Genomic DNA, 18,142 nt, shown 5'->3' with positions numbered 1-18,142 from the left:
GGATTAAAATTTGAACACCCGGATGCAAAAGTGCAGCTTTTTGATAAAAACCATTTTCAAAATTGTCCAAATCTCATCCTAATGGTCACAAACCTGTGGGAACACTTTGGACACGTCAAATAAGACTAAAAACACCTGAAAAAACATTCAAATGATGGAAAACCCCCATACATCAAAATTTGACCACCCGGGTGCCATTTCCCAAAATGGACCCTAAACCCCCAAAATGCACAAATCATACAAGGGTGGTCACAAATCAATCTAAATACCATGTATTTATATAAATACATATGCTAAATATTTTCACTTGGCTCAGAGCTCCTTGTGGGGCCCACGCACCCACTCTCTCTATCCAAGGTGTATGTTTGCCTATAGCACACCATTTGCAATGCAACCACTTTGCATTTGCTTATAAAATCACATATATATCAAAATAAAAATCTGCTTGTAATAGAAACTTGGTCTACTAAGTAAATCCATCAAAACCACACACCATAACCAAGTTTCCTAGCCACAAGTCTGCAAACAGACAAAAATTCATACACAAGCACACAATCCACACATATTCACACACACATACATAATCATATCCTACTGGCACCCTAATCTTAAATACATTACAATATATTTGCTCAAAAGAAAGGGGTTGCAGTTCTTTACAAATCACAAGCAAACCCCTAGCTTTGCTCCTTTCCTCGTCCACCACTGGATCCCTCGCCTGGACCTAGAATATTGAAAAGAAAGGGGTGAGACAACCACAGTCTCAGTAACAGCGAAATTTACATTGATTATTACAAAGTAAGCCATAATCAAATAAACGAATAATAAATTCAACATAGTATATAATTTAGCCATTTAAAATGCATGAATGCATGACCTAGGCCGGTATGGCCTTTCATGACCAACAGAATGCCCCCTGGCACTCTTTAACTCGCAGGTAAACCTTATACCTACTTGTACCTCCACAGACACAAAACATAATCTAAGGCATGATCTAATCCACCGAACCGCCTATGCCCCTTCGACGTGAATCCTGAGCAGTCAAAGCTAACTCCCTCCCAGAGCTAGCCCGACTTACTCTCCATGTGAGAGCTACCTTGGCCTAGGCACTCAACCTCACACTTCATATGTCGGATTCCCTCCCCTATTGAGAGGTGTCGAACACTCAATACACTAACCACTTTAGTGCACTGAGCCCACAATACGTAAGACAACACTGAGTACTGACAGTGTGCCATAGAATATCAAAAATCCACACCTTCTCATTGGTGAACTCCCACCGAGATCATGCCTTTTACTCTTGTCTATCTTTCCTGAGTATTGACCATTCAACACTCTAAAGTAGTATAATATTTATAAATCTCATTTCCATAAAAACATTGTTATTAAACAATTAGAAAACATATTTACACTATAATCATAGTAGTACCCTATAACCCTTTATAAAGCACATTTAATCTTTTAAAACATGTAATGCATGATAAGTAGTAATATTTATTCAAAAATAGCTAAAACAAAGTAATAAGAAATATAAATTCCCCTGTTACCTCAACCCTTTGGTACCAAAAGGGTTCTCCTTGTACAAAATAGGGCTCGGCTTGTTCCTTACTTCTCAATAAGTTCCACCAACAATTTTCTACAACATATAAGTGATCCACATCACTTATCATGACAAATAGCATCAATGAAGACTATAACTCATACCACACAACTTGGGTCTATGAGCCATAATCCATCCCAATGGTCCATATATTTAACCAACCATTCACATAGTATCACTTAACCACCAAAACCATTTATTAGCCATCATTAGGCTAATTTCCAATTTATATAATTTTTTATCAATTAAAAACCTTCACTTAGTGTCACCAACTTTCACCATTAGCCCTTATAATGAAAACCAAACATTAATTTAAATCTTATTGGGCTCAAATAGCAAAATTATAACTAAATCAATAAGCTTAAACCATTGAAGAGCAAAAACCCAATTTCTCAGGATTTATTTTGTGTCCAAAACACCTCTTTTCATCCAATTATCCACTCAAAACATTAGATCATTATATAGAAACTCAAAACATGCTCCCTAGGATCCAAAGAAACAAAAGCTTACAAGAATAAAGCCTTTGGGATCAAAATCCAAAAATCTCCTCTTCCAAAAATTGAAGAAAATCAAGAGAAAGAGAAGAGGATTGAAGTAGGGAGTTTACCTATCGTGTAGCCGAGCTCGCAACGGTCGTAAAGACTCCTAGATCCAAGCCTAACTCCCTCTCTTTCTCCTTTCTTCTTCCTCTCTCTCTCTCACTCTCCCGTTTGTGCGTTTCCTTCCCTTGTTCATTTTCTGTGTTTTCTGCATCTGTTTGCTCTTTAAAATGCTGGTCAAAAATTTTGGGGAAAATTACAAGAAATAGCCCAACATTTTTTATTATTGCACAAAAGCCCGGGTCAACTTTGGTAATTTTTCCATAGTTAAAAATCAAATAAAACCAAACTTTTGCTTGGTAAAATTCAAATTCTGGGCCTCTATTAAATTATTCTAAATTTTAATTTAATTATAGATATTTTATTTTATTTTTATTTATTTTTTTTATAAATTTGAGTCTTAAAGTTTTTAGGATGTTACACGAATCATGTGGGCTGAAGCCATGAGAGTGTGGAGCCTTTGTTTTTGCTATATTTTATTTCTGTATTTATTCTTTTTCCCATAGTTTATATATTTTTTAAAACTTTATTTTATTCTTATTTATTTTAATTTCTTTGAAAAAATTTGGGAAAGTAACAATTAGGTCCAGAAATATTGAATTGATGATACTTAAGCTTTCAACAATTTTTTTTGAAAAATATCAATTTAGATAATTGTATATTTAAGAGTTTCAATTGTAAATAAATATTTAAGTATGAAATATAACTCTTAGATTATAATAGAAATTTTTACTAATAACTATTTAATTTAATATTTATGATTAATTTTTTCAAAATTTTTGCTGAAAACTGAACTATCATTAATTTAATATTTTAAAATTTAATTGTCATTCTCTTACGAATTCTCATCTCTGTAATATAATATACGGGAAAAAAAATTCAGTTAAAACCCGGTTCCATTATATACAATCCTTAGAAGTTAGAACGACAGGCGCAACATTTTTTTTTTAAAGAAAATGAATTTGAATGCAACAATTTTCATTTTTTTGATAGATGGTTGCTTGTAAATATAAAAAATAAGAATAAAATATATTGACTTTCTTTCTACCATCGCCTTTCTGTTTTATAAAATATATTGAAGCTCTCATAGAATCAATTGTTTTAACACACAATTTTTTTTAAATTTTAAAATTTTACTTTCATTTACTCAACTATTAGCTAATCATTGATCAAAATATCCTCTTTAAATATATATGTTATTTAGAATTAAAAATAATTCATATATATATATATATATAAATATTTAAAATTTTTTCGTTTTACAAACTTATTTATTTTAGTAATTTTTAAAAATATAAAATATATAAGTTGTTTAAAATAATAATTCAAACACGTATGTAAAAAAATTAATGAAATAGAAATTTAATATATAATAAGACATAAATTTTTAAATATAATTTATTTTTATTTTTATTTAAATTTTATTAATTTGGACACGATATTTTTAAATTACTTATTTTAATATTGTTATACTTAATTACTTAAACTTCCTTTAATTGGAGGGGAAGAGAGTAGACAATTAGATTATAGCGGACAAAATAATAATGTTAAGTCTTTTGACATAATTAAAAATAAAAAATTAATGTATTTTAAAATTTTCAATGAAATATTTTTTACAATACTAAAAATTGAATTAACGTGTATGTTTTTGAAAATATAATAGAGCTCCATCTAATTTTAACAAAATAAAAGGTAGGACATTGTATTTTTCTCAAAAAATAGATGGAAAGTATTGTTTGTTTTTATTATTTGCCTAATTTTTTTTTTAATGAACGAATAGAGTGAAATCGAGAAGGGGATGATGATTTATATACTTAGTGTTATATATTTAATATATTTTTATCTAATTAAATTAAGATATGTGAATTTTAATGTTTTAATAGTATTAATAATAAAAATTTGTTATATAATAAATAAATTTTAAAAGATACACATGCCTTAATTTAATTTAAAACAAACACTTTAAGTATATTAAGTATATAAGTTTTTCCCAATCAAAAAAATAAACATACTCAATGCAGGGCCCAACTAAATAATCAGTTGCATTGCAAGAAATTGCATGTCATCTAATAAGGGTGAGCAAAAACCAACCACGCCGAACCAACCGAAATCAATTCAATAAAAATTAAATAAAATTAGTTATTAATAAGGCTTGATTTGATTTTATAAATTTGAAAACTGTACGAATGGTTTGGTTTTGTTTTTTTTTTGTTTGTTTTTTTGAAACCTTGACCAAACATGAACTGCACATCTTATATTTTCAATGTATTTTTGTTGGAGGACTAGCTCTCTGGAGAACAAAAGAAGTAGAGTTGAAGGAGAAAGTTGCACATATCGTCTTCAAACCATGGGTAGCGTTTTTTTTTTTTAGGCTTAATTGATTCCCACCTATTTCAATCTTTGAGTATAAGTTCGATTGATGGTGAATTTCTTTCGAAATACAATGAATACCTTTGAATAAGGTATACAGTTTACACCATGATTTTTACAAAGCAATAGTTTGATTTTATCTTTAGTGTATTCAAAGAATAAAGACAATGGATTTTAATGGTTAGATATACAAAATGAATGGTGAAGAGAGGTATTTATAAATACTAAAATGGTACCTTTTAAATAATAAAACTCTCCTTAAAAGTTATAACCAATATTAGTTTTACAAAATGAATGTTAGTTTATGAGCAACCCTATATTGATTTGTAAACATCTTTATATTGATTCATGAACCTATATAATTTAATAATTAATATTAACCAACAGTTATTTATAATAATTTTTCATAAAAAGAAACATCCTTTTAATATGTAAAGTTTTCTTGAAATATACTTCCTTTTTTATCAAGTGACACATTTTAGTTTCATAACCCTCCAAATGTTTCTTTAGAAAACAAAGAGACGTGACTTTCTTCTATATAGTCTTTTATAAAAATTTCTTAATTTATAAAGACATGATTTTTTTAAAAAGACATCTCTTCATTTTAAAAATATAAAAAATGTTATGGTTGTGTTTATTTTTAAAAAATTGTAACTTCAACTAAAGATCAACCTAAACCAAAAATGCTTTAATAAAATTCATAAACCTTCCTTTCTAAATTTTTCTATTACAAAGTCAAGTGTATATATTTTGTGTTACTTCAAGAATGATTTTTTAGATAATTTTAGATATAGAATTTCTCTTTTTTTTATTGGGTTAAAAATACAAATTTATTCTTGAAGTTTTTATGCAGATACATCTGATATTTTCGAAAAAATTTGATATAATGTCACCCTAAATTTTTTTAAAATTTTTTGTACAATCTCGCCTTGAATTAACAGATTTAAACTTTTATCATTAATTTGACCATTAAATGTTTCCTTGGCTTCTCCGTGTAAGTTCATGTCATTTTTTATTCACTTTTTCCCCTTCCTTCCAACCTTTAAAGCCATGCGGACATCTTCCCTTTATGTCATCCCTTCTCCAGCTTCCTCCGTCTCTTCTCTCCCCCACCCATCTCTCTCTTCTTCACTTGACCACTGTTGTTGATCCAATAAACCAAAGCACTTGGGAAATCCTTCATACCAGATTGAGAAACCAATTTCAATTGTTTGCATGTCCTCAATCTTCACTTCACATGAAAGCAACGAAACCTCCTTAAAGGAGTCGCTCATTTTGAACCAATCTTCATCATCTAGGTTGCGAAGAGAGAGATGCGATGAACATGATGATCTAGAATATTATGGACAATAATAGAGAGTAAATCTAATTCTCATTAATTGAATTGATATGCAGGAGTACAACTCATAATTGTAGACACTTAATGACTAATGACTCAGATGAACACGTGTCTGTAACTGCATAACCAACTTAACAATTGTTTAACAACTTATAACAATCTAACTGATAGATATATCTGACACGGCGCAAGCCTAGGCGAGCTTAGGTTGAGATCTGGGTTGCAGACACGGAGCAGGTGTAAGCAAGCTTAGGCTGAGATTTGGATTGTTGATTTTGATCCAGATACACTTTATGTTTGTTTTAATTTTATTTGGGTTGTCGATTATATTTGATCTGACTATATTTATTTTTTATTATTTCTAGTTTGTATTGATTGTAGATATGAGTTTGTTCGATTATGATTTGTCCTAGATTTAGATATTTTGACTTCGGGGGTAGGGATTCTGTCGGGGTATTCTTCTTCAGGTAGCGAGAAGAAGATGAAATGCGAAGAGAACAGGTATTCTTCAAGAAAGCTGATCTGGGACGTTATAGTTCGCTTGGATTGAAGGCTTTTCTTGAAGCTTGAAATGAACTCAGGATCTGCGAGTTTGAAGCTTTTCTTGATGTTTTCTCCTAAGCCGAAACTCTCCCAAATTTTTCATTTATATTTATCTCATATTCTCTTGCACAAATCAGCGTAAGAATCCAAGGTGTTAATCCCTGTTACAAGGTGCTTACAATTTCTATGCTTAAATTGAATTGTTCAATTGATATTGAGATAACCAAAGAATTATGTTGTGTTCTTGATAGGTTTGATTGTTTTAGCTTGATTGTTATTCTATTTGAATGTCAGGTTAGGATAATCGCTTGGCTGGGGTCTAGGTTTGAAGATTGATGATAAAGTTGATGAACTTTGAAGAAGATGAAATTTAGGTTTGAAGATTAACATCCTATTTAAAGATGATAAACTTATAAAAGAAAATATAAATTTAGATTCATGTATTTTACTCGCATTTTACTATTAGTTTGTATATTTTTTTTATTATTTTTTATCCATGTATTTTTGTTTTCATTGTTTTAGAAACCTTAGAGGGACCTAAAACAATAAAAAATAAAAGTAAAAGGATTAAAAACACCAAAAAAAAGTATAGGAGCTAATAACAAAATACAAGTAAAATATAGAAATTTAAAGTTATGTTTTTCTAACTTATAATAATATAATTGTTGATGATTTTCATTTGGCATTGGGTCTTTTTTTGTTTTCTAATTTTTAATTTTGAAAAACATTCACGCGACTGTCAAAATCAAATTGGGATTAACTATCAAACTGATAATTAATTGGGTCAAATTTGATGGCAAGATAACATTATGTCATTTTTTTAAAAATGTTAAAAGTGAAATTAAACTAAAAAATATTTTAGAATATAAGGAGAATAAATTGAGACTATAATCATTTTTATTTAAGATGAGCTATTTTTGATTACTGACATCAAGATAATTTTTAATGAAATTTAACTAGTGTTACTTATAGATGCTTATTTTGGTGTCTAATGATAATAAAATTTGAATATTTTTATTTTGAATGTGATAGTTGTTTTTATTCTAGAATGATAAAGTCAAAAATATGACTTAAAGTTGAAATAGGAAAGAAAAAATAAGAGTTAAAAATTAGGCTTAATCTTAATATATACTTGTACATATTAAAAATTAAAAACATTGAAATATATTTCATGTATAATAATATAAATTAAACTGAAAAGAATTGTTTAAAAACTAAATCAAATTTATTTTAACGAAAAATTAGTAAGCGTGATTTTTTAAGAAAAATTAGTGAAAAGGACATGGTTAAAACCAAAATTAGTCTTAGGGACCAAATGTATTTTGAGAAAACAAGTCTATTATTATATTCATAAAGTAATTTTTAATGTTGATTGAAATGCCCTTGTTTGAAATCCTACCTTCGCACGCCCTAATCGAAGAACCATCGGAATGCCTTTGAAGCTACTGAGCTTGAAGATGATTGGCAATGGTGACTCCTCTCATAATTGCTACCTCTACCTCTACCTACTAAAGGTGATTGGGAACTCCTCCCTCCATCACCTCCTTGTCTATTGCCTCAGATCCCATTCATTGTATCGTATGTGAAACCATAAAATTTGTGTTTTCACCTATAATGGATGCTAGAGAAATGAGCTACATTGCAGGACAAGGCTTGAATGTGGCAGGGAATGACCTAGTCATGGATTAAGCCAAAAAATTGATGTTTGTAAATCTCAGATCTTAAATTCATATCTTTAGTAAAGAAGAGTTGCAAAGATAAGATTACTCAAGTTGAGGGATCCTTGTAAAGAATGGTGATCTCATTGCGTAAAATCAAGAAGATTGAATCTCTCAACTACAGTAGGGACTATCCAGTGCTATGTTTCTCTTTTTTAGAATTTTTTCTATATTGAATCTCTGGTGTCATCTTTGTTTTATTTTTCTCTAATTTTCACATATTGATATTAGACATTAGTGATGTGGGAAAAATATTTAGAGAATCACAAAGTGAGCTATACATATTTATAGGTACAGAATGGACGTCTGCTTAAATTTTTTAACTGTGATATTTGACAATCATATACTGCTGTCTAAACTTGACCTACATTCTGCTCCTTACCAACAACAACTTTTGATCAATATAATATAAATGCTTTTAGTGTGTTCATATTCTTTAAACTTGTGTGACTTGAATTATAGAGATGATGCTTTAACAATAATCATTTAGAAAATATTATCATTCATTGTGATATCAACAAAACAACTATTGTACAAAGATAAGAATCACTCTTCATTGTCTTTGCAAATTAGCTTTTGTAGCTCTTAATTCTACTAACATTTGAGGACAAACTTGACATTGTCAAAGTTAGAGTCAATTTCACCTATTATATACATTCAAATGTGATCACATCTCATGTCTTCTACATTTCTTTTGGCCAACTCATATATTTTATACAAAAACAAGGCTTAATCCGTAATTAAAGAGTAATTAACCAAATAAAATAATAAGAGAGCTCTGGTTTAAAACACACAGCCTATAATTTTACTCCCCTTTTTCTTTTAAATCAAAGTCTTTGTGTTGTAAATTAGTTTTGTAATATTATAAACCAACTAAGAACTCTTTTATACACTTCTTCCACCAAATCAATTTTTGTCAATTTTTATTTATCTTTACTTTTTTCTATAACAAGATTTAGGGTATCATAACCTGTATATATGCTTGTATTAGTTTGTATTTTGAAATTTGGTCAATCCATATGTTGATTTTGATAAAAACTGTACCTTGCTTTATTTTTCATCTGCACAGTAGTTATCTAGCCCTAGAATATACATTAAGCAATTAGTTAACCTTAAAAGCTAATGTATACATCTTTAGAGTTCTTGTACTAGAATACATATAATGATGCCTTAATACTTTTTCATTTCACAAATTCCCACGTTTTCTTTCATTAGTTTAATCATGACCATAGCTTCTTACTTATTGCTTAATGCCATAGAGAAAAAGCATATGATTGCCTGATTGAAGGAGAAAATTATTATAATCATTTCATTTTGGATAAATAGCTTATACCTAAATGTAGCATGGCATGTATGACCTACTTGTGATTGCTATTAATTTTCATTTCAACCATAATGTTTTAAACACATTGAAGCATAAGATTTTGTCTAAAGATGAGAAAAAATAAGTTTAAGTCAAGAAGCTCTTACAAATTCAACTCATACATATCATAAATCAAGTGAACTAAAAAGAAATGTTAATCAAGGGATTCCCTTGAAAGATTGAATGAAATTGTAATTGTACTTTGAAATGTACTTATGACCATCCCCTTATTTGTTTTTTTTTGTATATAAGATGTAGTTTAATAAGAGTGTGATGTTATTCTTAACCCTCCAGGGTATAATTTTTAATATGGGGTACCATATAGTTTTTGTTTATGATTTTGATTGTATTTGACAAAAAGATAAACTAAACCTAATAAAATTGATGTTATTTCATTGAAATTATGGATGTTCATTCTTGCTCTTTACATTTACTTATTCTTAAGGAACAATTCATTTGTCCTCCACATTACATTGTTGAATCTGCATCTTTTATAAGTTAACATGCCTTACTATACAATATATAATACTTAAAAGGAGAGAACTTATCGAGAGTATTCCTTTATTTGATTTTTATATAAAGTGGAATGTAGTTTAATATGGGCATGATGTTGTTCTTACTCCCCATAATATATTTTTTAATTTAGGATACCAGAACGAGAGGGTGCAAGAATTTTGGTTTAGAGTGTAAGAGTTTTAGCTTGGGTATAAGGCTTCTGACTTAAGGTGCACATGTTATGACTTAAGGTGCAAGGCTCTTGGCTTAAGGTGCATGTGTTATGGCTTATGATGCAAGGGATCTAGTTTAGGGTGTAAAGCTTTTGGCTTGGTCATCTTTATATAATTCATAGTCATTTTCATGTAATTCAGGAATACTAATCTCCCTATGTGTTTAATTTACATGTAATCTACTAGATATTACATGTAATTCATTCCTTAGTCATACTTGTGAATTTCTTCATATATTGATTTTCATGTAATTCATAGTCATTTTCATGTAATTCTAGGGTATACTCTGTATGTGCTTGATTTACATCATGTAATCTACTAGAGATTACATGTAAATCATTCCTTAGTCATACTCATGAGTTTTTTCACATATTGATTTATGTGTAATCCATAGTCATTTTGATATAATTTAGGAGGATAGATAGGGGCGTGCTCTCTATGTATTTGATTTACATGTAATCTGCTAGAGATTACATGTAAATTATTCATCAAACATGCTCATGAGTTTTTTCTTGTATCGATTTACATGTAATCAATAATGGTTTACATGTAAATCTAAGGCACTAATTGGGGTGTCCTCTTTATGTGTTTGATTGACATGTAATCCGCTGGAAATTATATGTAAATTATTCCTCATGCATGTTCATGAATTTTTTTCATATTGATTTACATGTAATCCATAGTCATTTGCATATAATTCTAGGGATTGATAGGGGTTTGCTTTCTATGTATTTGATTTAATTGTAATTTATAAGATGTTACATATAATTGTTCAAGCCAAAAGCCTTGCACCTTAAATTAGAACACTTGCACCTTGAGTTAAATCCCTTACACCCTAAGCTAGATCTTTTGTACCTAAGCTATAAGCCTTTCACTCTAAGCCAGAAGCCCTTATACCTTAAGCCAGAAAGCCTTACACCTAAGCTAAATTCCTTATAGCTAAGACGTAATCGTTATACCTTAAGCCAGAAGCCTTGCACTTAAACTAGACCCATTGTACCTAAGCCGTAACCCTTATACCTCAAGTTAGAAGCCTTGCACCTAAATTAAAAGTCTTACATCCCAAGCTAGAAGTCTTGTATCCAAGCCAAACCCCTTGTACCCAAGCTATAATCCTTACATTTCAAGCCAAAAGCCTTACGCCCTAAGCCATAAGCCTTACACCTAAGTTATAACCCTTATACCTTAAGCTAGAACCCTTACATCTTAAGTCGGAATCCTTATACCCTCTAATTGTTAAGTTTATATGTAATACTTAATGATTTATATGTAATCAAGGGGTATTGATTTTTTTTGACAACATTTCACTTGCCGTCTGGAACTCCAGCAGGCATACTGTTACCTGTCAGAGCTCTTGCGATCGAAGTTCTGGTGGTCAGATTTTGTGTTTTTTTTGAAAAAAAATTAACACATAAGGGCATTCCAATCATTTGCTAAAATTATTTAATGAATAAAATATTAACCTTAGTTTTTCAATTGCATCTAATCCTTGGGACCAATTTTCCCTATTTTTTATGCAAATCAATTGATTCAATTTGACTAATGTCTTGATCGAATGAAATCATTGGTCACCTTTTATTTTCTTAAATATTACAATAATTAATACATTAGGAAAATGAAAATTATTTCCTTCTAGAATGCATTTTTGTGCCTCGAACAAAAAGTTGAGGTTGACTTTGAGATTTGACATAGAGTTAAAAATAAAATTGTAAAGGCAAGCCTATCAATTACAAACTCATTATATTTCTTCGTCGGATCTATCTAGGTATGAAATCATTATATCTCTTATCTTCATCAAATATACTTGCTAATAATCATATCTAATAGTAATTTTTCACAAAATTGATATTTTAATATTAATTAGTGTCATCCATGAATTGGGTGAGGCTTGTAGGACAAAGTTATTAGATTATTTGGAGCATGGTGATTTGGATCCAGATGAAGATCTAGATATAGTTTTTTTTAAATTTCTCTCTAACTAAAGGTTTGGGAGACTCTAACCTTAGTTGAGAATACAAAAGCTTATTAACAGGTCTAAAGTCATGTTTAGATTAAAAAAATTCAATGAGCATTAGAAGCAAAACCAACGTTCTGGCCAAAGCTATCTTAAGGCCCTATTTGGTTTGGGCGATCCCCTGCCCTCCAAATTGGGGGGGGAGCTCCCCTCCCCTCCCCTTCCCTTCCCCCCTTCCCCCTCCCTTCCCTCCCCTCCCCTCCCCTCCCTTTCCTTTGAACCAAATAGACCCTAAGGAGCTTTTCAAGAAGTGTTCTGGTAAGTGAAGTGTTCAAAATCTTCTCTCTCTTACTTATCACCTTCGAACTCCCATCATTGCTCTTCTCCTTGCACTATCGAACATGGGCTAAACAAATTGAAGGTTTTATGGTTGTCGGAATGGTTTGAGGATCGAAGTGAGGTTGTGAAGTGGTTTGCACGGTTAGGTGCCACAGCTAAAGATATTAGGCTACAAGTTGGTGGGTAGGTTCTTGACCCATTATGGTTAGACGTTGGTGGTGGAGGCTATTCAAAATGAGAAGCTACCGATGCTTTGGCATTTTTGGTAGATCAATGATTGAATGTGAAGGCATTAGAGGAGAAGAAGATGGGATATTCAATACTGAGGGATGAGAGAGATGGATGATTTACGAGAGAGTTGATGGTTAAGTTAGTGAGGTTAATTATGGTGGAAGAAGAGGGAAGGATCGACAGAGAGAAGATAAAAGAGATGAAGGACTTGTTTGTAATTTGCAAATAAAGAAAGTAGGAAGAATATGTGGATATGGACATATGGTGAAGGAAAAATAGCATGCTATTTTAGTTGGATTATCTGAGTAGAGTCAGGAATAAGGGTTGGGCCTGAAGAGCCGCCCATTTAAACTCATTTTTATAAGGGTTCGGGCTTAAAAAATGATATTTTTTAAGAAAATTGGGCTTTTAAGCCTAGCCCTAATAGGCCCAAAAAAGGACTTGGACTTACGTGGCCGCCTTGTTTTTCCCCCTTAAAAAATAAAATATTTTTATTTTTAAATTGAATTTAAACTTTAGAATATATGTTTATATTTTAAAATTAAAATTTCTATTATTTATTTTTAATTTTTAAACATTATAATTTATATTTTTAAAAAACATATGAAATATTATAAAAAATATTAAATTCTAAAAAATAAAATAATAATAATAAGTGCTATCAGGCTTGATCCTAACCCTTTATATAAGGGCCAAGTTTTAAAAAATGAGGTATTTTAAGAAAATCAAACTTAAGGATTTGAACCTTTAAGGACCGGATCTGCCCATTTTCCAGCTCTACACCTAAGAGGCTACAAATGTTCAAGCTCTAAACAAATATTTTTTATTTTCCATGCTATTTTATATTTTTAATCTATTTTTAAAATTATAATTTTAAGTTTGATATTTTTTAAATAATCAAATTAGTAACAAAATATATATATAAAACTTATATTCATTTTAATTATTATACATTTCAATTGATTTTTAAATTAAATCATTCAAATAAAATTTAATTTATTCAACTGCCTTGTAAAAAAAGTATTCAAATATAAATTAAATTAAAATTATTATTTTTTTTACCTTAATTTGTTAATCTCAATTAATTCTAATCTCAGTTACAAATTTGTTTGATTCAGACACGCACATGGGCTTCAAATAGTGGAAGATTTTGAACGCGGCGTGCTTGAAAAAAGAGAAGAAAAAAAGCAACGTCAACGAAAACTTCAGAGTCAAGGAATTGAATGTATCGATGGGCAGCATTGCCTCGGAGTGAGGACTAGCAATGGAGGTCCAAGCCCCATCCTCCGCATTTTTTCTTTCTCTGATACGACGGAAGATATTTTACACAAGATCGGTCGCGAACCCATATTGACTATTCTGAATCACGATTCCTCAGCCCTGGCACTGATTTTTCTATCAGCACAGTGAAATCTATTAACCGGAACTGCTTCCAACGGGCCTTATTTTACCTCTCGCTCTCCCACATCGAAACGACACGCAAAAACTGAACGATAGCAACTCAGTATCGTTCTGTTCTCCGACCTCACTCATGGCTTCTCTAGATGGGGAACGACTACAAAGGGTTGAAGAAGCAGAGGGATCAAAGAAGAAGGAGCTCAATGGATTAAAGGAGAGGAAGAAGAGTAAAAAGAATTCATACATGCCGAAGCTTAGCTGTCTCAGAATCGAACACGATGCGACGGGGAAAAGTTTTGATTTGGAGGTTGTTGATGCTTCTGGACAGCGCCCCCATCCCACTCACTTGATTATAATGGTCAATGGTCTTATAGGCAGGCTAGTCCTACTTACCTTTCTCGGTTAAATTCCACCCCCTTTTTCATCCTTTTATCTAAATACATATATAATACCGATGAATTGATGATCGATACTTTAACTGTTAAGTTTTTGTTATATCGTGATGATTGTGCAGTTTATTAATTCTAGTTATCGACAGCACAGAACAGTCCTGATGTTATGCTTAACCTCTGTTACTTTTTCGCAGTGATCGGGATTGGAAATTTGCTGCAAAGCAGTTTCTCATGAGGCATCCATATGATATTATTGTACACTGTAAGTCCGTATAATATTGCTACCGTTATTCCATCATGAGATGATTTGGATTATTTCATCATGAAATTGAATGCGTATGCCATTGTGCAATGCAGGCAGTGAATGTAATTCTTCTATGCTGACATTTGATGGTATTGATGTGATGGGAGAGAGACTAGCTGGGGAGGTGAGCTATGACATTGTCGCTAAGCAGCTTGTATTACTTTCTTGGCATCTGGAATTTCATTAGGAACCAACCAAATTGTTTGAAATTTCATGTTCTTTTTGTCCAAAAATTGTAATTTCATATGGTTTACTCTGTTCAATCTATAATGTTTCAAGGGGGTTTTGGGTTTTTGAATCTGCTGTAACAATCCAAAAATTTTCCACCCCTCTTTTTTCTTCTCCCAGGTCATATCAGTTATAAAGCGTCACCCAGGTGTTCAGAAAATTTCATTTATTGGTCATTCTTTAGGTGGCCTGGTTGCAAGGTATGCAATAGCCAAGCTTTATGAGAGGGACATTTCAAAGGAAATTGCTCGGGAGAATGGACACTCTGGAAGTCACAATTCGGATCCAGCACGCCATAAAAGGAAATCTGAAGGAAAAATTGCAGGACTAGAGCCCTTAAATTTCATAACCTCTGCAACGCCACACCTTGGATCTAGAGGTCATAAACAGGTTACCCTATGTGCATTGACACTTCATTCCCTGTTCTTCCAGTCTCCTTGTTTACACTTGCTGGTGTAAACCCTTTTTTTTTTGGTTAAAGCAAAATGAAAACTCTTATCTCTATGCTTAATGTCCCTAAATATTCTGAGGTCTCACGTTTTCAAGTTGCTCCGTTTATCTATCTATTTTCCTTGGACTTGGTTCAAATCTTCTTCAGGTTCCGGTTTTATGTGGATTTCACTCTCTGGAGAAAGCAGCAACTCGTTTTTCATGGTTTCTTGGCAAGACAGGGAGACATCTTTTTTTGGCTGATAAAGACAAGGGGAAGCCTCCACTTCTTGTTCAGATGGTTTATGACAATGAAGATATGAAATTTTTGTAAGCTAGATTCATTATCCCCTGTCTTCTTTATATAAAGTGTTTTTTAAATTACAATCTTGGTCCAAATTATAGGGTGTTATGTAAAAATAGAAAAAACATAATTTTAGATCCTTGTACTTTGCTCGCATTTGCTATTAGTTTTTGCACTTGTTTTCGGTATTTTTGATTCCTATACTTTTGTTTTTTATTGTTTTAAATCTCTTTAAGATCTCTATACTTTATTCAAGAGAAGACCCAAAATAATGAAAAACAAAAGTACAAAGATAAAAAACACCAAAAAAGTACAATGATCAATAGCAAAATGCAAGCAAAATATAGGATCTAAAGTTATGTTCTTATAAAAAATCTAATGATTTTACATCCCTACTTTTAATAGTGATCTCGTAAATTGTGAGCAGAGGTTTCATGATCTATCCTTTTCATCTCTATAATTAATGGGGGATAAAATTGTAATCTTACGTTACTTTTACACAAATTTAATTATGTAATAACTTTTTTTCTAGATGTGTGAAAACATTGAAAACATCTTATAACAAGGATTTGAGGATTGGAGGGAGTAATTTGATTTTTTATGACTGGCTTGCCTAGTGGGAATCATCAAGAGTAACGCACTCTGCCTCTCCTCTGCAGATCTGCTTTGCAGTCCTTCAAACGGCGTGTTGCCTATGCAAATGTTCGTCATGATCGTATCCCTTTCTCTTGCTTAATGTAGGAGATGGCTAGAACTTAAATCAGTAGAACTAATAATTGGTTAGACTCATCATTCCTTTGTTACCCTGTCTGGAGTTCTTACATGAACAACTTGACACCATAACAGAACTTGTGGGATGGAGTACATCGTCTCTAAGGCGTAGGAAAGAACTCCCCAAGCCCATAGTAATTAATCTTTTTCTTCAGCGACTTAGAATTTTTTTTTTTTTTTTGTATTGAAACTTACAAGTTTTACTTCAGAATCTTCCACGGCACGAGAAGTATCCACATATTGTAAATGTGGAGGCAGCAAATCCCACTAATTTTCCTGAGGAAGTTCTTGCTGAAACCAACGTTAATGGGCCCGATAAAATTGACCTGGAAGGTACGCTCACCTTTTTGAACTCACAAGTGAGAGTACTTAACTGAAGCCTCTCAGGTTTTGGCTAGTCAAAATGTTCTGTATATGGTGCTTGTCCTTTTAATTCTATGCTTTAAAATTTTGAATGACGTCGTGGAATTTGGGAAGAGCAAGTGACAAGATCTTTGAACTTAGTTGTATTTGAATGCTATAATGTGAAGACAACTTGATGGTGCAGTCTACATAGTTTGAATTCTGTTATTTTCATTAGGGGCCAACATGCATGCTTCTGGTTCTGATTGAAGAGGAAGCATTGGTGATGTACACTGAGTAATATTCTCAATCATTTTACTAAAATATAACTACACTTGCCAGAGGAGATGATAAGAGGCTTGACAAAAATGAGCTGGGATCGCATTGATGTGAGTTTCAGTGGCAGCAGACAGAAATATCTAGCGCATAATACTATTCAGGCAAGTTCTCTATCTTGAAATAGAAATTAATTGTGCTGAAGAATCGCAATGCTTTTGTTTCTCTCTTTAGAAAACTATCAGGACCATGGAGGTTCTTCACTACGCGTGCAATTTGTATGCTTGTACAGTCTGTGCTGATTCTATAAATTATTTAACATCATCTTATTTTTCACTTGTATTCAGGTCAAATTCCACTGTATCAACTCTGCCGGAGCAGACGTTATCCAGCATATGATTGACAATTTTGAATTATAGTTCCCCTGCTATTTTATTCTGTTTGAGCCCTTTCTTATACAAGGGAGCTTCGGAAGAGGAATTGTGCAGACACAATAACAGTGTTAATGATATAGAAGAAAGAATGTGAGGCATTTAATTTTATCTTCTTACCTGTAATTTTCCTTCTTTTTGGCCACCACACCATTAGTTGCCTTCAGTAAGTAATAAATCCTGACATTAGGATTGAATCAGTACGGCGAAGTATGTTATGAAGGCGTAAGATATGACAGAGTAGGGTTAAACTTGATTCACTTCGGAATTTTCGTATCTACTATAGTATAATGGCATTTCGATTAGTTAACAGAAGAAGAGTGTTAAGAGAGACTCCATAGCTAGGTGTACAGTACATAAGATTTAATATGACCCAAGAATGGTTGAATTTATTCCTTGGATTCCTATGAATATCCACAATCCCACCCCTTTTTTTAAAAAAAAAAAAAACGAAACTCTATTAATGGCACGTCCCATGATTGT

General features: G+C 31.7%; 1 protein-coding gene and 1 long non-coding RNA gene across 5 annotated transcripts; one reads left to right on the top strand and one right to left on the bottom strand.

Annotated features, from left to right (window-relative positions):
* Positions 1-495: 495 nt before the first annotated feature.
* LOC129294179 (uncharacterized) lies at positions 496-2,308 on the bottom strand. The gene is made up of 3 exons (XR_008589311.1): positions 2,208-2,308; positions 1,548-1,636; positions 496-724 (listed from the first exon to the last, which is right to left on the bottom strand). It is a non-coding gene; the product is annotated as an uncharacterized LOC129294179 (long non-coding RNA).
* An 11,781-nt stretch (positions 2,309-14,089) lies between these two features.
* LOC129294575 (putative lipase ROG1) lies at positions 14,090-17,770 on the top strand. 4 transcript variants are annotated; one of them, XM_054932993.1, is made up of 10 exons: positions 14,093-14,560; positions 14,769-14,836; positions 14,932-15,002; positions 15,227-15,496; positions 15,705-15,865; positions 16,499-16,554; positions 16,686-16,744; positions 16,820-16,943; positions 17,295-17,392; positions 17,576-17,770. In XM_054932993.1, the coding sequence occupies exons 1-10, from the start codon at positions 14,316-14,318 to the stop codon at positions 17,645-17,647; spliced, it is 1,224 nt and encodes a 407-aa protein (XP_054788968.1). In that variant the 5' UTR covers positions 14,093-14,315; the 3' UTR covers positions 17,648-17,770. The 4 variants fall into 4 exon arrangements, with proteins under 4 accessions (XP_054788971.1, XP_054788970.1, XP_054788968.1 ...); XM_054932995.1 differs by lacking the exon at positions 17,576-17,770 and having other exon boundaries at positions 14,091-14,560; positions 17,191-17,327; XM_054932994.1 differs by lacking the exon at positions 16,686-16,744 and having other exon boundaries at positions 16,499-16,541.
* The last annotated feature ends 372 nt before the right edge of the window (positions 17,771-18,142 follow it).

Source organism: Prosopis cineraria, unplaced genomic scaffold (genome assembly GCF_029017545.1).
Source record: "Prosopis cineraria cultivar Desert tree isolate PC_DT_omini unplaced genomic scaffold, ASM2901754v1 PC15, whole genome shotgun sequence".
NCBI classification, from domain to species: Eukaryota; Viridiplantae; Streptophyta; class Magnoliopsida; order Fabales; family Fabaceae; genus Prosopis; species Prosopis cineraria.
This window is presented reverse-complemented; position numbering and strand designations above follow the sequence as displayed.